This window comes from Bicyclus anynana, chromosome 4 (genome assembly GCF_947172395.1).
Source record: "Bicyclus anynana chromosome 4, ilBicAnyn1.1, whole genome shotgun sequence".
Lineage (NCBI taxonomy): Eukaryota > Metazoa > Arthropoda > Insecta > Lepidoptera > Nymphalidae > Bicyclus > Bicyclus anynana.
Window position 1 is genome coordinate 10,372,889 of NC_069086.1, and position 21,874 is coordinate 10,394,762.

At 35.6% G+C, this 21,874-nt stretch overlaps 2 protein-coding genes across 2 annotated transcripts; both read left to right on the forward strand.

The window, feature by feature from the left end:
- Window positions 1-6,293, forward strand: LOC112043321 (transmembrane protein 43 homolog). Its single transcript, XM_024078663.2, has 8 exons — window positions 1-346; window positions 1,497-1,601; window positions 1,943-2,169; window positions 2,375-2,568; window positions 3,164-3,339; window positions 4,165-4,393; window positions 4,656-4,761; window positions 5,225-6,293. The coding sequence occupies exons 2-8, from the start codon at window positions 1,497-1,499 to the stop codon at window positions 5,352-5,354; spliced, it is 1,167 nt and encodes a 388-aa protein (XP_023934431.2). The 5' UTR covers window positions 1-346; the 3' UTR covers window positions 5,355-6,293.
- A 1,739-nt stretch (window positions 6,294-8,032) lies between these two features.
- Window positions 8,033-20,249, forward strand: LOC112043278 (beta-galactoside alpha-2,6-sialyltransferase 2). The gene is made up of 5 exons (XM_024078598.2): window positions 8,033-8,827; window positions 14,540-14,637; window positions 15,089-15,234; window positions 15,342-15,472; window positions 16,026-20,249. Exons 1-5 carry the CDS (start codon window positions 8,071-8,073, stop codon window positions 16,265-16,267), a joined length of 1,374 nt encoding a protein of 457 aa, XP_023934366.2. The 5' UTR covers window positions 8,033-8,070; the 3' UTR covers window positions 16,268-20,249.
- Window positions 20,250-21,874: the final 1,625 nt, after the last annotated feature.

Consider the following 21,874-nt stretch of genomic DNA (forward strand, 5'->3'; position numbering starts at 1 on the left):
TCAAGGTTTCTTTTTATTTCTGTCAAAGAGTAAATTAATTTTTTATTAAATTTTAATAATGTAGGGTAAATAAAAATAGCTGATTAGCTGTTCCAAGGAACATACGGATTGCCCATATATAAAAAGTACTCTGTGTTTGTGATTGCGATTGGTGAATAACTGAATAGCCGCAGCAGCTGATTTTCCGCGATTTTCTTTTACACTCTGTTTTCTCTACTTGTTTTATTTACGAATTATTCGATTTGTAATTTGTTAATTTGAAATTAATTAATTTGAAGTTAATTTAAATTTTTAAAATTTTGTTAATTGTTCGATTTTATTAATAGTTATTTGTTCCACAGTGAAGGTGGGTGATTGGTGTAGCACATTATTATTATTATAAATATTTATAGTCTATTAATATTTCAAACTTTATATATACAATAAATCTAAGTATGCGTATGTTGGTTAGATATATTTGCTCAAAAGTGCCTGAAATTATAGCTGAGCATGTTTAGGTTTGGTTAAGATTAGCTCCCACCCAACCTGGACTAGAAAACGCAGTGTTGGTCGATCCCCACCACGACGTAAAGCGAGTCGCTGGGATTCGCAGGATGCAGGCGGCTAAGGTTCGTGATGTTTGGAAGTCCCTGCAAAAGGCCTATGTCCTGCAGTGGACGTCCATCAGCTGATATGATGAAGTTCAGCTCAGTAGTAGTAGAGCTCTACCGCCATGCTTATTTCTGTTGCTAAGCAGCATTGGTCCGCTTTGTTGTGCATGGTTGTCTGGTTTGGTCTACAGTGCAGTACAGTATGAGTTCCAGTATAATTACAAGCACATGAGGCTTTTCCATTTTCCATACCACCTACAATATGGTTATCATAAAGTCAAGAGTGAATAGGTATCTTCTATTACCCATTTTATTCCCTGCCCTGCCATACCAGAAGTAGCTCTGTTTAAAGGTGGTAGTAACCCATCAGGTGCAATATTTCCTTAGCATCATTTATTACTGCAAAATTTAAAATGAGATTTAAACTAGAGGGGCAGTATGCAATATTTATTGTGTAATAGGACTTAGAATTAAAAATATTAGTTCCCAGGAAAACCAAAAATTTTTGTGGCAACTTAAACCTGTCTTATTATTTATTGCACTATAATGACATCATAATATGTTAGTGGTTTAAATTATCTTACTTATATAGTTGTTTCATATAGGATGGTGCTGGTGAAAGTACATTTCACTCTTGAAAGTTTGCCAAGATTTACGATAATAGTATCTATTATGAATGTAATACAGGTGACTGTCATGATATACACATGATATCTGAAAAACACTTTAGTTAGTTCTGCTATGAATATAAAGACTTAAATTTTTTTGAATTATACATAGTTAATATAACTTAGTTTTAGGTAGTCAATATAAGTTGGTAATTTAAATATTATTTTAAAATAAACTTTTAAATTACTAAATAAATGAAATAAAGACTAAAGTAAATAATCAAAATTTTCACTACAGATGGATTGGACAGCAGTATGTAACCAGTTTAAACAGACTTGGCTCACTACGCTCATGAGCTTGATTTTATTCTCTGGAGTTACCTATTTTTTGATATGGGCAGAGGTAAGAAAAGGATTGTTTTACATATATGCAATATAAGGTTATCAGCTTATACAGCACTGTAGCTTGGCAAGTTCTTTGATGGCACTCCCATGATATGCGGGCGACGGGGGGGAAAGACTGTGCGAGTCTGAAATTGTGCATGCGGGGAAGTGAGGTGCATCAGTCTGGGTTATTCAATCATCGCTACATGCCCTCCGGCCCGCGCGGACCATTGGGAATGTTACTAACGAACTTGTGTGAACTGAACTGAACTGGTGTGTAAAACTGAAGGAATATTCTTTAACAAGACAAGTCTTGAAGTTTCCAATATATTGATATATTGCTTAACATTGACATTCCAGGGTCAAACAATACAGAGCAACCTTATCCTGGAAGACCTTGTGTCTGCAGCAGAGAGCATAGATGTGCATGCAGGTGATGAGGCGGAACGCTATGAAGGTCGTGTCGCACATATTGTAGGACCCTTGAGAATCCTGGAACCCATTTCTGAGCCTGACTATAACATTCATGTACAGGCTGTAAAGTTGAGGAAAAGAGTGCAAATGTACCAATGGATAGAAGAGACAACGTAAGGAATCCTTTATTTATGCTAACAAATCCATACTGTAATGAAATATTAAATGCTAAGTCTGTTAATCGATTGAAATCATCAAAAATTGAAGGTAGGACTATAAAACAAGAGATCTGTTTTTTATTCCATAGGGCAAATGTATTGTTCTTTACACTTAGATTGTATGCAAGTATTAAATAATTTCTAAACACTTTACCCATAGTGAAACAGAAAATTTTTTGAGTGAGCCAGCTGAAGAGTCTCAGAAAACGTATTGGTACCACAAAGACTGGAGAGACTATGTGGTTGAGTCTTCCTTATTCTACATCAGACCAGGACATCATAATCCATCCTCCATGCCAATGTTTAGTGAAACTCATATAGCTGACAATGTTAAGATTGGATGGATGCACCTAGGTAAGAGTCAGAAATAGCATTATTCAGCATAATTCATTTCTTTGCATAAACAGTAGTAGTTAAGATTCACATTCAAATAACTTTCAAGGATTTGTAATTGATAAAAATTACGACTAATGTAATTTTAGAATTTCATTAAATATCTAATTTGAAAAACATTGTGAGGAAAGCTGCATACCAGAGAATTTCCTCGAGTGTAAAGTCTGCCAATCCGCATTGGGCCAGCGTGGTGGACTATTGGCCTAACCCCTCTCATTCTGAGAGGAGACTCCAGCTCAGCAGTGAGCCGAATATGGGTTGATAATAATAATGATGATGATGATCTAATTTGATCTTTAAAAATAAACATTGAATACTTTATTAATTAAATCTTTCAATTATCTTCGTATTTTTAATTTCATATGTATTTATTAAATTTATTACTGTTTGATTTGAGATATCTTTATTAGGCAATATACAATTGGCTTGAAAATATTTTCGCTTGCTATGAATAGTTAAAAATATTTTGTACTTAGCATGCAGTACATAAAAATTAGCAAAAAAGTCAATAGAAACTTCTTTTATAGGATGTACAGTGTAGTTTTATTTTTATTAGGACTAGATGTAAAGAGGAAAGTAAATGACTATTATGAAATCTGGTCAGACACAAGGCCTGACCGGAGTGATATCAAATTGCACTCTGGTTTCTATTACCACGGGAACAGCGCTCTGGAACACGAAATAGGTGATCTTCGAATTCATTTCTCTTATGCGGGACGAGAGGATGACATTGTAAGTCTAGTTTTGTCCCACTTTATACTGACATATTGACGTCCAACCTATTATTTTGTTTACAATGTATCCTCTTATCCAAAATAATTTATTTAGTTATATGTACCTGAATCTTAAAATTATTATTTTTATTTCCTAAATGTATTTTTTTATTTTTTTATAAGTGGTGATTCCTGTGGTGGAATTTACCGGATTTTATTTAATGTTTAATAAAATAAGTATAATATTCTATTGGAATTCACACTCCATACAAAGTAATAAGTAATTCTAAATGGTTTTTTCAGTTGCATGTTGATGGTTTTATTCTATTTATACTTTACTTTCTATTTCTCTTTTTCTATTTAAATATATCATTCATGTTTGCCATCTGCTTGTTTTGTCTAAATTATGAAAAATAATGAGAATTCAAAATTAATAATGTCACGCACTCGCTGCTTATTTCATCGTCACTATGCAGTATTGTTTATATCTACTAATTTATGCCTACATTTTCTTCTTTCTGGGCCATTTTCGCACGTATTACTTACCTACAATTTCAGTAACAGTTTGTTGCGTTTTTTTTTAGCATTGCATTTCGAATAATATCTTGCAGTGGTTTCATCACGGAGGCGCTATAAAATCTCACCTCCTTTGCACCAAAATACGTAGCGTATAATTAAAGCCAAAAGTAATGAGTTTTTGCGGGTAAATCGTGGAAATTGAGGAGAAACATGTAGCTCTCGTTTTATTTTCATGGATATGCTGCACTTTAAAGGTTTATTGCATAAATTCAATATTGAAGTGGAGGTTAATCAAGAGTGTTTGAAGTTTTTTTTTAATTTTCAGTACACAGCAGTTGGTGTGGTTGAGAGAGGAGTACTACAACCGTACAGTGTAGACAAGTTCCCTACAGCTGACCCGTTGTCTTTAATGAGGAAGGGTTCATACAGTCTGAAACAGTTGTACGACTTAGAGAAAGGTGTTGCCAATACACACACCTGGAAATACAGGATGCTTGGCTTTGTGCAAGTTTTTGCATCTGCCATGACACTTCATCCAGAATGGTTAACACTGTGTAAGTATATAACATTTTATTTCAAATTTCAATTACTAAAAATTAATTTACCTATTTCAGAATTATGTGTACCGTTCACTAGCCTTCATTTATTATATGTATATGAAAATCATCCATTGTACCTATCCAAATCGGTAATCAATCAAGTGTAGTTTTGTAAGAAAATCGCGTGCTTACGCAAAAATAATTATGGGTTGAAAACGGAGTTTGAAGTCAGTTAAAGAAATGAGTATTTTTGATAAATGGTACTATAATTTTCCAGTTATGCAATGCCAGTGGATTTCCAGCAATCTGAGGAGGTGCACAAGATTTTGGATCAACTTAGTTCTATCTTTTTCATATACTCTCCTCATCATATCTATACCTTGGTAAGAAAAACAAACAACTTTCAAATATTAATTGTGTAGGCTAAAAGCAGCTAATACTCGTAATGTTTTAGCCTTCATTTCTTATTTTCAATGGCCTATTGTAGGCTAGAGGGCCCAAGTGAATTTGTTGTCTTTTGTATGTAGACTAGCAGGCCTCATATAACGCGACTGGTAGCAGTGACATAATTTTGTGTTAGAGGAAACATCTCGAACAGATCCCAGGACTTGTGTCCTTGGAATTAGGTTTAAAGAATTATTATTATTATTATTGCTCAAAATCACTCACGCGACTAGCAGCGAGACGGCGTTCACGCTGTATAACAAAGAACTGAACTCAAGTCATCAAATACCCCGTTATTGATACCATACTTTTGTAACAAGGAAAATGTAACAGAAACAAACAGACAGACAGACAGTATGGATTTAGAAACTCATGCGGGTGTAACAATTTTCATATTTTCAGGTTATTCCACAAGCCAACCTTCGGGGTAATGGTGCTTGGTGGTGCAATGTTGCCCATACTGCATTATTCTACATTGCTGACTCGGGATGCACCTGATGTTACAAGATACACTCGCTGGGAAGATCGCTGAGGCGCTATAAAAATATGGGAATTGCTCAAAATGGTTGTTTTTTATACTATAAACGTTATGCAGGAACCACATGTTTGGCACTTCCAGCAGACTCCAAACCTCTGCTTCATTTTGGAAACCAAACATCGCGATTGCTTGCGTCATCGTGTTGACTTAAAATAAATAACCAAATAAACGGGAAAATAAGTGAAATATTTTAAAAAGTTACTCATATCTACACCTACAGTTACTATTTTTTTACACAATCGCACAAAATTTTAGTCTTTTTAATTAATATTAGTTTTTAAAATTGTACATCTACCATGTTGATTGGAATTTGTGATGGTTTGCACAGATTTGGCAAGAGTACGGATTTGGTTGTATGAACGAGTCGAATCAAGTCAATTCTCATTTTAGTGCTATCTAGGTGTGCATAGGCGTTAAATTATTATATACTCAGAGGCACAATTATCCGCCTACTTTAATCTACTCGCGTCTTATTAAAGTGGGCGGATATTTGTGCCTCTGAGTATAGTTACATGACTATGTTTTTACTATTGCCTCACTAATATAGAGTAAAGTTTTATGTGTGTGTGTGCCTTAGTGTAAGTTTTGTCTATGCAAAGAAAATAAGTATGTGCATTTAAGCATTTTAAATGATTTCGAATATTAATTTATGTCACCCTAAGTGTAAATATTTAAAATAAAAACCATTTGTTAATAATATTAATATAAGTTTAACTACTATGTATAATACTATAAACTAAATTATAAAATACACGTGACCATGTAGGTAGGTAATTTGATTGTTTGAAACTTACCATATCAGATTGTTTTTGTAGCAAAGATAACATACTAAAATAAGTAAGTATAGAATACTATATATTTCAGTATATAGTATTCTATTATATTTAAGTACCTAATTGAGTATTGTGTAAATAATAAACTTTAAATTATTAACATTGTTTTACCTTGCCTCCAGAAAAGTAATAGCTAGCCAAATTGACAATAATATAATAGTTGTAATTCTTATCATCATGCATCATCATCATATTCGGCTCACTTCTGAGCTCGAATGAATGAGAGGGGTTAGGCCAAATAGTCCACCACGCTGGCCAAAGATTCAGATTTCCTCACGATGTTTTCCTTCACCGTTTGAGACACGTGATATTTAATTTCTTAAAATGCACATAACTGAAAAGTTGGAGGTGCATGCCCTGGTCCGTATTCGAATCTATACCCGCCGGAGTCTGAGGTAGAGGTCATATTCACTGGGCTATCACGACTCACGGTAATTTGTATACAGACAAGTAGGTAAATAGAATGTTGAACGATGTTTCAAATTAGAATTAACGTATTGTAGAAACGATATTAGAGCCTCAACTTATTGCAAACTGTCCGACGTCCTGCGGTTTCACTCGCGTTGTTCTCGTTCCCGTGAGAATACGGGGATAAAATATAACCTATGACACTCACAAATAACGTGGCTTTCTATATAAGTAAAAGAATACCAACGAGTATTGCGTAAAGTGTAGTAAAGTGATATATGCGGTGGAGTTACAAGACAAAGTCATGGGTTCGATACCTGGCTGGGCCGATTGAGGTTTCTTAATTGGTTTAGGTCTGGTTGGTGAGAGGCTTTGGCCGTGGCGTGGGTAGTTATCACCCTACCAGCTAAGATGTACCGCCAAGCAATTTAGAATTCCGGTATGATGTCGTGTAGAAACCGGAATGGGTGTGGATTTTCATCCTACGCCTAACAAGTTAAACGCCTTCCATCTTAGATTGCATCATCATTTACCATCAGGTAAGATTGCAGTCAAGGGCTAACTTGAAACGTAAATAATAAAAAAAAAGAATTCCCGAACCAGCTATACCTACAGTCGTAATTTCTTTACATACTACGGCATGTAAATTCTGTTGACTTCTCTGTCTACTTAATAATTGTACTCGGTCGCCCTAGCCAAGTGGCACGTCGATTCTCTTTCTACGATCGCTAACGCTTCGAAAACTAGAACGATGTATGGGAATGACTGATCTTGATCACGTGACCTGTTGATAGCAAATATCATTCCCATACATATTTCTAGTTTCCGAAGCGTTAGCGATCGTAGAAAGAGAATCGACGTGCCACTTGGCTAGAGGGGCTGTACAGACCATAATATTTGATGTATAATTTGAGCGCCATCTCAGTTGAAATAGCAATTTTTTCATGACGTGATTTTGCATTAGTTCATTATAAATAGCTAATTAATTACGACGGTTTCTATCTCGTACGTCCTTAAAATAACGACTACCTTACTGGGTTACCTAGGTTATTATACCTACTTACTTTACCTACCATTGTAAAAAAAAAACTTCGGTACAGAGTGGTAAAAAGCTGTACGTATCAAATAGGTATTTACTGGCTTGGCTTTATGGCTTTTTTATTAAAAAAAATTAATGAGCTTAATTTGAATCCTAGCTTTTGAAATATTACCGTGTCATTACAATTGCAGAACTAGAATAACTAAAGTGGCACAAACACCATGCAGGGGGAGTTGTAGCATTTAGCGCACGCGTATTTTACCCCTCGTCCTCAGCTGATCGGAATCCATCCATTGACGCATTTGAGATAACATACCAAATTTAATGGTTTCGTTATTGTGATATTTACAGTTTATTATATATAAGTAGTGTTCGTACTTAAATAGCATTGTGATTGACTGCTACAGTATCAAGCTAGATCTCAGTAGAAATGAAAGCCGCTGCGATGTCCGTGTGGATTTTCATCAACCTTCTATGTTTTGGTATGTGTGGTTATTTGTATTTGATATGGTCACAATACTGGATGAGTATAGAAAAACAGAGACTGTTCAGTAAATTTCAAGACCCTCCAAAGACCATCGCCGGTATAAGTATTCAAGAGACGAAAAACGTTCGTTCACTTATAAACATTACGGTGTTAAAATTTGATAGTGTGCGGAAAAGTAGGAGATCAGTGGTCGCTTTTAAAACTGGTCAACTGATGTCGAATAACAAATCCTCATCGCACGACCGACCGTCCAATAACATAGTTGTCAAAAGCCATGGCGTTCCGAGATTTCCAAATATCCACAAACCGATATTAGAATTCGACAGCGAGAAATACGTCTGCAGTGATTACACCACACAGGAATGTAAATTAAAATCGAAGGAATTCAAAGAATTGCTTATGAAAGAATTTCACCGTGTTTTGATGAGTGAAAGCAAAGTTTTTACGTCTGGACTGGATTCACAAAACTCTTACGATGTCAAATATGATAGAGGAGCCCCTAAGCATGAAACTAGAGAAGACGTATTGTGTGTTCTTAAAAAGGTGTTTGTACGAACTATAAAAGCGCAGGATGAGCCTTTTGCAAGTTTAGGATACCGCATTCCAAAGAGACCATTGCAAGAAGGTCGTATGTTTAACAGTTGCGCCGTTGTAACTAGCGCTGGTGCCTTACTTGGATCTCGTCTGGGAGAATTCATTGGTAAAGTAAATATTTTATTTAATTACTTATCTAGACTTTATTTTATCAAATATTATGCTTTAAGTGTCTAAAGCTATGAAGCATAAAAAGATTAGTACTGATATAGAGATAGGGTAAGTATTTAGATATCAAGAAGTATCTTTTTCTTTTACCTTGTAGGAGTTCTGATTCGATAATAATACTCGTATAAGACTCGGAGACCAAAAATGTCCTTTTTTCGTAACGTCGTAAAAAGTAGATTTTTAATTGGTTAAATTTGGGAAAGGCTTGACCTTTTTATTGGCAGCTAAAACCATAGTAACTAGTCAGGATAATGAGAAGGGCAATAGTTAGATTATTTTGCAGAATATCAAGATTGGTAGTACGATTGCAGGTGATCGACCGGTATTGTGAAGCTATCGCGTCGGATCTTCGCTTTGTGTAGATACGCATTGTCATGCGAAGGCGACACTCTTCGGCGAACGGCCCAAATCGAATGCGAATCACATGAATTGTACACGGGACTTCACTTATTACTCACAGCTACAAATCATGGCAGACAACTAGGTACCATTGTAGTTTACCGCCTATTTATTGTTACCTACCTACGTAATATATACTGCGGTTATAAATTATGAATCAACCAACAATTAAGTGCCTGTCTACGTACTTATATAAATTTCTGCGTTATTTCTAGGTCTAATTAAAAAATAATGACCAACCATCAACGTCGCAAGAGACACTAGATAGGAACACGTTCGACAATGTGCTATTTGAACTTTATCTACCTACCTAGGTACCTGCTCGTCATAATAATGAAAATATTAAACTTATATAAAGCCGCTGATGATAGGGCTTGACCTCTGCCTTCGATTTGGAGGTACAAATCTGGTCCGGGGCATGCATCTCCAACAAAAAAAATATATGCAGAAATGTTAAGAAATTAAATACCACGTGTCTCAAATGAAGGAAAACAGCGTGAGTCTGCATACCTGAGAATTTTCTTAATCCTCAATGTGTGTGAAGTCTGCCAATCCGCATTGGGCCAGCGTGGTGGATTAATAGCCCAACCCCACTCATTCTGAGAGAAGACTTATGCACAACAGTGACCTGACTATGTTGAGGTTGTTAATGATGATAATGATACTTACCTCCAGTCGATACCAGTACTTCTATCTAAACTGCATCCTCACTTCACATCAGTAATTAGGTATTTAATAACGTGGGAACGCTGTCATACAGGTCTGTCAGATAGTGATCATACCATGTAAATGTTTATTATGCGTTGATCAGTTGATTTATTCATGATCGCACCAATCTAAGCTGGCAGCAACACGTGACACCGCTGATATGCTAATATGGAGCGAGCAGCTGAACGTCGCGTCGTTGGCGCCAACTCCGGCGCCTGATTCCATTTGTAGGTATCTGGAATACCTGTGCGTACCTACTGAACCATTTCCGTACCTAATTGAACCATAGTTATCTTCATGGCGTTTTTGTATAGCGAATGTTGTAAGATGTTCATAAGGAGGGTTACATCATCATTATCAATCCACTAAAAGACGCCCTTGTTTTCACGTGTCCGCGTGGAATTCAGTTTTTCACAAATTTCGCGGGTACCATTGGTTTTTCCGGGATCCTATGTGTTAATCCAGAGTAAAATCAAAACGAAGGTAATTTGGATATTTGGAAGGTTGATGGTCTAAAGCCTTAAAACCTAATAAACCCCAAAGCCTACGGTTTAAACTCTATGGCGTACCGCACGTACTTATGATAGGAACTTGGGCTGATAAACTTTCAGCTTTTATAAGATGAGGATGGTTAGGGTCTACAGACTCTCAATCTAATAGCAGGGGAGCCCGGGATGCTATATTTGCAGTTACTAAAGCGTCATAGGGACTAATTAGATTAGATGATACAAAGTATATGTAGTAAGTGCTTATATACTTTTGTCGCTCTCAGCATGGGAAAAAAAACTACAGATAATAAAGACAATTTTTATTACTGTGCTTTACTGAAATCGTCAGAAAAAATTAGTGTCAATGGGGGATTATTTTCTTCGAACAAAAAAACGGATATGTTCAAAAAGCCAGCCCCCCTAGCCAAGTGGCACTTCGAGTCTCTTTCTACGATCGCTAACGCTTCGAAATCTAGAAAGATGTATGAGAATGACATTTGCTATCGACAGGTCACGTGATCAAGATCTGTCATTCCTATACATTTTTCTAGTTTTCGAAGCGTTAGCGATCGTAGAAAGAGAATCGACATGCCACTAGACTAGGGGGGCAGGCCTGTTTTTGGGGTAGGTAAGTACCACTACCAACATGATCATGAGGATGACATAGTGTAAAATGAAGTCGCTTTCGCTGGATGTTCGCTTAGAACTTTCGAACTATTCAACGGATTTTAATGTAGTTTTCAGCAATAGATAGAGTGATTAAAGAGGAAGATTTATGTGCATGAAAAGAACGTATTATTTACATATAGTACAGAAATCAGAAATTTAACAATCTGACTAATCTGACTAATCACAATATTAGTATCTACATAGCACTCGTGTGAAGTCGGGGCGGGTCCCAATTATTTAATAAAAATAAATTGGTATGATTAAATACAAATTTAAATTATGAATAATGAGGAAAGCTAAAAATAATGGTAAGCAATAGTCAACTACTACATATAGTGGTGGTCGTCATTTCCCTATGGATTTAACTATTTAGATTCAATTCAACTGAATTTATTTTGCAAGTAATCTAACAACCCGCAAATTCATACGTAGGAACGTGCGACCACATGCTGTAAAAATCATGCGCAATGATTCACGCGGCAAATTATTATTTAGGTACACCTACGTTGTTAGTCATTCGCACATGATGTCCTTTGCAGCTATGGCTTTATCGAAAGTTGCGATAAAATACTAGACTACTTAGGTTTATATATCTATAACAATATTATGTTTATATAATGATTTATTTATTTTGCTATCATCCGCGAAAAGCCGACGAACCCATGCGACAACGTCACCCAGGTCAACAAGCAATTGCAAACTTTGCAATTGTACGTTGTAGAGTCAACATCTCCTGAGGATCCACCGGTTTCGGGGTGAAACGTACGTAGAGAGTATTTTGTCGGACCTGGGTGACGTTGTCGCATGGGTTCGTCGGTCTTTTCGCGGATGATAGCGAAATAAATAAATCATTATATAATCATGATGAACTTTCGCAAAGTGACACCTGCCTATCCAATATTATGTTTGCCGACGCCAAAGTACAAGATTATTTCGCGATCATAAGATTGAAAAGTTCGACCTCTTTAATCCGGCCCAGTCGCATAATCTGTTCTTAGCGGACGTCTACTAACTATAAACAACCTACCTGCCTTTCATCTTTGGTTTTCAAGATTTCGTCATGAGTTTTCATATATTTAGATGACAGTCACAAACAACGCTGCTTTCTAGTGGTAAAAGAATTTTCAAAATCGGTTTAGTAGATCCAGAGATTAAACACCACAAATTAACCTCTTTATTATATTCGTAGACTATAGAGTAAAATATTATGACTCTGATTCAGCCAACCTTCTTTGGAGGAAGAGTTTTATAGTTACAGTAGGGACAAAATATCCCGATGATGATGAAGAAGTGTGACACCGTATTATCCTGGGAAAATATTTTACTCCGCTAAAAAACAGAAATACCCCGTCGCGGCATCGCGGAAGGAAACAACTAAAATGACAATTCATTTTCTTAGAACCCATACGACCTATGCATACGGCCAAATTCGTAACTTGCAGCTAAATTGCAACATAATCTGCCTGCAAAGTAAATACAATAGGTGCAGCTATCGTGTCAATGCTCGGAACTGCATCGCATGCATTATTGAACAGTTATTAGTTACTTGCTCTGTTATTATTTGTATGTACTGATACAGTTAATAAAAGCCTCAAACACTCAGTGGTAAGGCGGCCGGTCTCATCACCTAGAGGTGGTGGTTCAATTCCTGCCTTCTGGACTATTGTCGTACCCCTTCTTAACACAGTCTTATCCGACTAGTTAAAGGGAAATGGGAATATTGCTCATATTTAAAATGTATGGCAAATATTCTTTAAAAAAACAATAGAATAACATACAGACCACCATAAATTTGTCGTTAAACACACAGAATAGGCAAAAAGCTAACGCTTTTACTTCTTAAATCTGTGCACAGACACGAATCAAAAAAACCGGTCAGTTCTCGAGTTAAGCCGTAAAGAATAAGCAAACAAGAAATCAAACTTTACCATTTTGTATAATATTAAGAAATACGCGATACACTTGGCACTCCCAAAGTCATAACATAGCCTTGTACTTAAATATTCTGTGCCATGGTCCAACCTTCATATTCGCCTACCGTACTTAATGATGGTAGAAACAAGAAAAAAGAAGGTCTGCGAAACTTTCAGTTCATTCAAATGAAGAAGGTTCATCACAGACTTTCAATCCACAGGAGTAGATTGTAATATATTCTATATTTCTATTAGAATATTATAAAGAGGTAAGTAGTGTTTTACTAGGTAATTTCTGGATTAAGTAAGCCACGTTATTTTTGATTGTCATAGGCTATATTTTATAGCCGTATTTCAACGGCGACGGGAACTACGCGGGTGAAACTGCGGGGCGTCAGCTAGTATTTTACAGTATAGGTCGGTTTGTTATTAATAAAAACTAAGGATTAACTACTCATTAAGATTATAAAGATAACATGCTTTTATAAAAATAGGAGCATGTTATCTTCAACAAAAAAAGTGATCGTTTTATTTAATAGCGCTTAATAAGCGCGCGTAGTAATTATCGGTTATTTATTGCAAATGGCTCTGTTTATGTCCATTGTTTCAAAGGGTTAGAACTTGTACGTAACTAAATAATTTGTATGGTCTTATTACTCTTTAAACCGTTTGAGATGTGATAGCCTCGTGAACATGACCTCTTCCTTCGATTTGGAGGCCGTAGGTTCGAATCCGGTCCGGGGCATGCACCTCCAACTTTTCAGTAGTGTTATGTTTTCAGTCAAACGGTGAACGAAAACGTCGTGAGGAAACCTGCATTCCTGAGAATTATCTTAATTCTCAAGGTGTGTGAAGTCTGCCGATTCGGATTGGGCTAGCGTGGTGTACTATTGGCCTTACCCCTCCCATTCTGATAGGAGACTCGTGCTCAACAGTGGGCCGAATATAGGTTGCAATGATGATTACTCTTTCCTTAGGCTTTATTTTGTTTTACAAACAAATATTTATTTATTAAACCAAGGCTGGAACCTTCCAGTGAGTATCTACTAGACAAGTTTCAGAAGGTTCTCTCTTCTCATTAGGTAATATTTTTTTCAATTTATAATTCCGTGATCCATACCTACAAATATTATAAAATATGCGAAAGTATAAAAAAAGCAAGTCTGTATGTCTGTCTGTTACCTTTTCTCGACTAAACTGCTGTACGATTTGTATGAAATGTGGTATAGAGAAAAATTGGTCCTTGGAGTAGAACATATTAGGTTACTTTTTATCCCGGAAAATGCATGGTTCCCGCGGGATTTTTTAAAAACAAATTATATATAGAGTATTGGAAGATTCGTACATATTGTAAAGCATTGGAAGATCCCAGTTACACACAGTATTTTAATACCTTTATTTTCACTATAAAATATCTTCAACGTCTTGACTATTTTCCTGAAGTTGATTGATTTATTTATTATATTTTTATAGATACACATGATATGGTGCTGAGATTTAACAACGCTCCGGTTGAAAACTACACTGATGATGTTGGCTCTAAAACAACTTTTCGTATTCTAAATTCACAGGTAAGCATTTTTATAAGGAATAAGCTCGCGCTTGACGGTAAGTGTAGATGTAGCCTAAGGTGGAACGCGCTTGCCTAGAAGATGTCTATTCACTTTCATCTTAAAGATGCCCAGGTTGTAAGAATTAGGAAATAGTGACTTTGGAAGAGAGTTCCATACTCTAATAGCCATGCGTATAAGAAACGAAGAAGCAAATCACTTCGTACGAGTTCTAGGAATGTCAATGACGTAGGGATGGCAAACATTTTTTGCCATATTTTATACAAAAATAATATACCTAATCCCTATTAAAAATAGGGGTGGGGGTAGGAGGGTGAAAAATACTTTACGATCTATTTTCATATCTATCAAGAAATTTTATGAAAATCGGTCGAGCCGGTTGAGTGTGTTCACAAATGCCGTGAATTTAATATGAAAAATAGATTATGAAATATTAATTATTCATTTTCAGGTAGCTACTAAGCCTGAGTTTAATTTTTTAGAGGATCCTCTGTACAAAAATGTGTCAATACTAATTTGGGATCCGGCAAATTATTCGTCCACTTTGCAAGAATGGTATCTTCGCCCCGATTTTCCAGTATTTTCCGTTTACAAAAGGTAATTTTTACGTACATACTTTATTATGTATTTACGTTTGTAAATATGGTAGTTAATGAAATCATTATACCTAAATACTTTTTAACTATATCCTGACAATTCGGTAGATTACTGGAGCGTCGTGGTACATCAGATGTTCATCTCCTTAATCCACACGTTCTGTGGGATTTGTGGGAAGTGCTTCAAGATTCGTCAACTTACCGACTAAGGAGAAATCCTCCGTCTTCTGGATTCATTGGTTAGTATTCAAAAAAAAAATTTACCTTTGTATGTGTACAGGTTTTTTCAATCACAGACATACACATACTAAAGTCAAACCCGGTGTGGAATCTTTATCAACAAACAAATTAAAAATGTACAGTACAAATCCCTAGTCATTTTATAGCAAATTTTAAATTAAAAGACATAACTGAATCATGTCTTTGCCGGTACAGTTGAAGAAACATATAACTTAAGAATAATAAGAATAAGCCTCATGTCAACTAAACAATCAACCAGTTAATTAAAATTAGCCACCATGTGGCTGGTGTGTGGTCCGGTGGTTTTTATTTTCATTATTACTCCTGGAATTAACTCTCATTTAAAGATCTAGCTCTAAACTGTATATACATAAATATATAACGGAGTTAAACACAAAATAATTATGTTTGTGTGCGTTCATTGGAGTAGTCTGTGGCGGATCATTTTTTGCGCCGATTTTGTAGGCACGTAACACATCTGTAGCAAAAAATATCGTAGTGCTAACCAAGAAGGAAGTATTTATAAACAACTTTCCTTATCTCTACATCCAGGGCTATGGTTCGCGTTACACCGATGCAAGCGAGTTCGTGTGTTTGAATACGTGCCCTCGGTGCGAGCGACGCGAAGGTGTCATTACCATGCAGCGGGCGACGACGTGGGCTGCACTCTCGGAGCATGGCACCCCCTAGCACAGGAGAAGGCGCTCGCACACCGCATGAGTGACAACTCCGACCTAGATGTATTCCAGCGAGGCTTTATTGATGTAGCCGGTCTGAGAACATTACATTGTTAGATTATGTGGATATCCTCAGGGCACGCAAGCGGAAGGACTTGCCATGGGTGAAAATAAGTGACAACCATTGAGTTATATGTAGTAGGTACGTATTAGAGAATCTGGAGAAGCAACATAAACATGAAGATTTTGCTGCAACGCTAAAACATTAGTTAAGTCTACTTACTTATAGGTATTCGTATTCTATCAAAATATTTTGCAGCACTGCATCGCATATAGAATATTGTTTTCTTGCGAGCAAAATCTCGTAAACGCCATGAAATACGTAACGCTTACGCGTTTCGATCAACATGGTGAGCTAGCAAGACAGTAGCAACTATGAATTGCGGCGATATCGCTGCAGTTGAACGGAACGCAGTAGTGATGAGTGGTGTCTTCTTTAGTACATAATATAACTCAATGGTGACAACTGATGAAGACTACTTGTATAACAGGCTTAGAATAATAATAGAATCTAAAGTACCTATAAAGTTGTGTAGACTGTTGAGACGTAATGTTGGACTACTTTATGTGATCCAATATTTTAGGTTGTTGGTAATTTTGGAGGTTGTTTTGACTTGAGTACATACTCAAAGAATGATTTCAATTATTTTACAAAGGAATTGATTTTCATATATTAATATATTAAGGCTTATACAATTTACGCGTTATGGATGTCAATAATTTTAACCATACAGGGTGCTGGGGAGTATTGCCCATAACTTCAAGATGTTGACGAGTTCACTTATAAGAGCACTGCATAACTATTTTTTTTAAACTAATAAATTAAAACTTTTTATGTTCTCATACAAAGTAATTCAAATAATTCCGACTATCCACGCCTGTAACAAACGCCTTTATGTACTGTTGCATTTTATAATTTTAAAGTTTGGCTACTCATAATTATAAGGATGTGGGACACATTCTAAGATTTATTTACAAAAGAAATATTATTTACTCCGAAAATATTAATTATAGAACACATGTTCTTTGAACATTTTTAATTAATTTTCGGTAAAGAATATAACCCTAGAGTTATGGGAAAAACTCCCCAGCATCCTGTATGATGCTTTAGGTTATATTATACATATCTGCTGTTTGGACTTAATATTTAGCTGTGAATAGCCGTCCTCATATTTCAGTCTAACAATACAATTTTGCTTGTCCAGCAAATTGCAGGCTTACGCTGTAAGATTTAGTACCTGCTAACATTATTGCAACCTTTTATCTCAGACAAATATGCTGAACTTAGATTTGCAATATTATCTGCACAGTTTGTTCTGAAGAGTTGAACTGTTCAGTAAAATTGTCCGTGTGTAGTGTCTGTCAGTTTTGACTGTGCAGTTTTTTCTAATGTTTTTTATTGAATTTGTGATTAGAAAAAACTGTACAGTTATAACTGCGCAGTCAAAACTGAAGGTCTAAAGCACCTTACTAAGATCAAAATAATGATCTTATAAATCACCACAAAAAAGCAGCTTCCAATAAATTCTTAGAATACGCTTATACAACAAATCCTATAGTATAGAAAAGAAATGTTAATGCGATATAGTAGATAAGAAATGTAGAAAGCTTTGTAAAAACTAATAGATTTTCTAAAATTAGATTATTTATGGGGTAATTTAGAGTAAATATTATTTTATAATAAGCTAAACTGTTATATATTTATAATATTATCTTTATTATTCGATAATATGAGTCAATAAAATACAGTTGTGTTGTGTACGAGTTGTGAAGCCGTAGATTTCAGTATGTCCATTTACTTGTAGTAGACTTCAACGATCGACCAAAGTTGCAACACTATCCGAGTGTTTATAAAACTGCCATAATCATAAGAATTTTTAAGCTCCTTTCACATTGGCGCGGAGCAAAAGCAAAACGTCTTGACATGTGTAAAAAGACTTTGAAATATCAATTTTATCAGGATTTTTTCAACTTAGTTTGTGCTTTTGACTTTCTAGTAGACGTTCTTTGTTAGGCGTGGCTATATGTCTTTAAATTTACATGACACTATTTCTAACTTGAGATACTCGTATTGTTTATGATAGGGTTGTTAAATGATGTTAGTATTTAGTGATGCTGCGACTTCGACTCTGCACCCATGTGAATGGAGCCTTATTCTTTCATCAGCTAAAAGTTGAGTTTATTTAACCATAGGTACATACCTACTATAACGATGATTAAAATGGTAAGCAGAAGCTAGATAGAATAGTTACGTGTTACTTATAGTTAAAATTAATGAATAGAAACTGCCTATCCTATATGCAGTTTTATTTGTAGGCAAACTGAGTTGGATTGCATTTTTGCAGTTCTATACCTTGAATATTGACAATAATATAGAGGTTAAGCTATTAAGGTTTTGAAGTATTCTCAGAAAGAACCGAATTCGACTTATTTACACGTAGTTTATACAGGTTTTTGTTCCAGTAAGATAATCTAGGAATGTTTTATTGCTCATGTGAAGTACAGTTCCATAATACAGATCCCGTTACATAAGATATTACGCCTATATTTGGTAGGCGGTTACTTTAACGGCCCAAATTATATCGTTGTTTGTATACGAAAGTTTACCGAACATTGACATTTTTTGTTATTTTTTTATAGTAGGTAAACAATGAACCACGCACATGGCCCAAATGAAGTTAAGTGAAAATCCATATAAACTATTATAACAAAGCGGCAAAGTTCGTGGTATAGTACGGAGTAATTTCTGGATCTACAGAACCGATTTTCTAAATTCATTTAATACTTTGTTGTTTGTACACGTTATTTGTGAGTTTCACAGGCTATGTTTTCATCCTCGTATTCTCACGGGAACGGGGACTATGCGGGTGAAACAGCGGAGCGTTGGCTAGTCGCCAATAAACAGAGCGACATTTCGCAAGGTATGCAATTAGCACGTCTTATAAAGAGCTACTATGTGTATCATTGAAACGAAGTTGTTAATCCTTAAATGCCTGTAATAACATTGGCAACAATGCCTTTCAGACCGAAAAACTGCTACTTTGCTACTTTGCGGCAGAAATAGCATGGCGGTATACATCCTCGAAGCTCTGTCATAAAAAGCTCTATTATTAGAATAAGTACTATTTTCCATACATAAAGTAGAGCCACGCTAGCCCATTAGATATGACCTCTGCCTTTGATTCGGAAGGCATAGGATCTAATCCGGCCGGGGCATGCACCTCCAACTTTTCAGTTTTGTGCTTTTTAGAAATTAAATATCATGTGCCTCAAACGGTAAAGGAAAAACGTCGGGAGGAAACCTGCTTTACCTGAGAATTTTCTTAATTCTCAACGTGTTTGAAGTCATCCAATCTGCATCGGGCCAGCGTGATGGACTATTATCTTAATGTAAATGATGATACCTATGGTAGAGTTGACATTGTTCGCAATTTATATTTAAATTTGTTTAATTTGTTATTGAAAATCTACTATTATTTCATATAATCAATATTTATTTGTAAATTGATAAAATTAGTAAAGGATACTGACTGCAAAACGCACAGTTATTTAAGTATTAGTCATGCTGTAAACTAATTAAGATGCTTGTTAATTGATGTTAACGCATCTAGCAAGAAGAGTTAATAATAAAAAAAAAAATAAAAAGATCGCATTTCCGTCCTAGCAGAAAACCATGCGGATAACAATAAAAGCATTTTACATTCCCTTATCTAATCAAGTATCGTAGTTCAACGAAATGGTTATTAGACACGAAAGGCAATTTTTCTGTGCTCTTCAAAAGGTAAGAAACGTATTTCGTATCCAAGAACAAGTAATCACGTATCGAAAATTTTGAAGCTTCTTCTGCTAAAACTGAGAGTTTTTATAATAACTAAATAAGCAAGCCTGAGGAAAATAAATCGGTTAATTTCTCTGATCTCTACACCAGTCTTAGATAACTTGTACCATTTTACATGACTTTAAGTTTTATTGTTAACTCTTCATGTTAGTTTGTCTTCCTACACAAAGTTGTACTGTAATAAATCCGTTAGTAACGTTACTTTTGTTTCATTTAATTAGAAATCGTCCGTACATTTAGTAAACACCTTGTATTTCTATTTTTTTTTATTTAAAATTAATATTCTGTTAATTCTTAGTTTTAATTTATTTCAATTAATCTATACTAATAATATAAACCTGAAGAGTTTTTTTTGTTTGTTTGATTGAACGCGCTAATTTCAGGAATTACTGGTCCGATTTAAAATCTTTCAATGTTAGATAGCCCATTTATCGAGGAAGGCTATAGGCTATATTTTATCCCCGTATTTCTACGGTAACGGGAACCACGCAGGTAAAACGCGCGCGGCGTCAGCTAGTTATTAATATGTACTTTCTTTCACACCGTTTATCTAACCTTTCATCTAACATTATCGTCCTAATGTGATACGCGGTATAAAGGTAGCTTACTAAAAACTTGGTACTTAATAAAAACTTAGAAACAAAAGACAGTTGATACAATTCGCCACGTCAGTTTGAAGTACTAACTGTTTTATCACATCAGGAAGACGCGTTTGGATGTTATTTTATGAGATTCGAGTAAGGTCATGTCGGCCATGAGGTGCCCTTGCCGTATCTTATATTTTTAGCGATTTGCCGTCGCTCGACCGGTGGGTGCTGGCAGAATACTGATGGGCGCCGCTAGGTGTCACTGATTAGTAATTCACTATGTGCGTACGGAATTAGCGACATCCGACTGCGTAGCCCTGATAAAGGCACGTCCTCACTGCATCATCGTAACTTATAAAATGCGAATGTGTGTGTTTATTTGTTTGTTATGCTTTCACGGTAGGTCACGTCCAGGCCACTCAAACGATTTTTAAAATAAGACTACCACATGCACTATATGCATACATTACTAGCACCGCATGAACAGCATGGCGCTGCTAGTAATGTATTAAAAAGTTCAGAATCATTTTGGTTATATATTTTTTTAATTTATAATACATTAGATCCTATATCTATTGAATCTTACGCTTCTATTATAGACTGCTACAGCTTTTGTTATTGCTTAAGTGATAATTTTTATAAGTGTTAGTGAACAAAGTCACAAAGCAACTAAAATTTATGAAAGCTCAGTGACACCATGTAGAAATTACAGCAATTTTGTGCATTCAGTTACTAAAATCTGAAAATGAATTACCTACTAGTATTTCAATTGTAAGTTCATAAAGGGTTACAGTTTTAACTGTTAAGGTGCTGATAGACTTAAGCATTCACTTGTAACAGAACATCGAGCATTCGCCGTTTTTGTATTTGTCGAACTGAACAATGAGCCGAGCCAAGCATAGAACTAAATATTGCTACGAACATCTTGAGAATTCTAGCGAACGCTCGATTCAATCAAGCAAATCTGCTAGAATGCTCGCCAGATCTGCTCGATCGAATGCTCGCTAAAATGTTTTCGTATTTTTCTGTGATGTAACATTCGCGCTGCTCATTACAAGTCAATATGTTTATTTTCATAGACATACTCATATTTTGCTTATTATCTAGGAAATCCTTCGAAATATCTAGCCGTGATAGATAGCCCAGTGGATATACCTCTGTCTCTGATTCCATTGTGCGTGGGTTCGAATCCGGTTCGGAGCATGCACATTCAACTTTTCACTTGTGTGGACATTAAGA

What these genes read in the sequence shown, in the direction of transcription:
- LOC112043278 (XM_024078598.2), top strand. Translation starts at nt 8,071, where the DNA reads ATGAAAGCCGCTGCGATGTCCGTGTGGATTTTCATCAACCTTCTATGT. An exon ending in TTCGTATTCTAAATTCACAG is followed by an intron (nt 14,638 to 15,088) that starts GTAAGCATTTTT and finishes ATTCATTTTCAG; the next exon opens with GTAGCTACTAAGCCTGAGTT. An exon ending in TCCGTCTTCTGGATTCATTG is followed by an intron (nt 15,473 to 16,025) that starts GTTAGTATTCAA and finishes CTCTACATCCAG; the next exon opens with GGCTATGGTTCGCGTTACAC.
- LOC112043321 (XM_024078663.2), top strand. Translation starts at nt 1,497, where the DNA reads ATGGATTGGACAGCAGTATGTAACCAGTTTAAACAGACTTGGCTCACT. An exon ending in ATTTTTTGATATGGGCAGAG is followed by an intron (nt 1,602 to 1,942) that starts GTAAGAAAAGGA and finishes TTGACATTCCAG; the next exon opens with GGTCAAACAATACAGAGCAA. An exon ending in GATTGGATGGATGCACCTAG is followed by an intron (nt 2,569 to 3,163) that starts GTAAGAGTCAGA and finishes TATTTTTATTAG; the next exon opens with GACTAGATGTAAAGAGGAAA.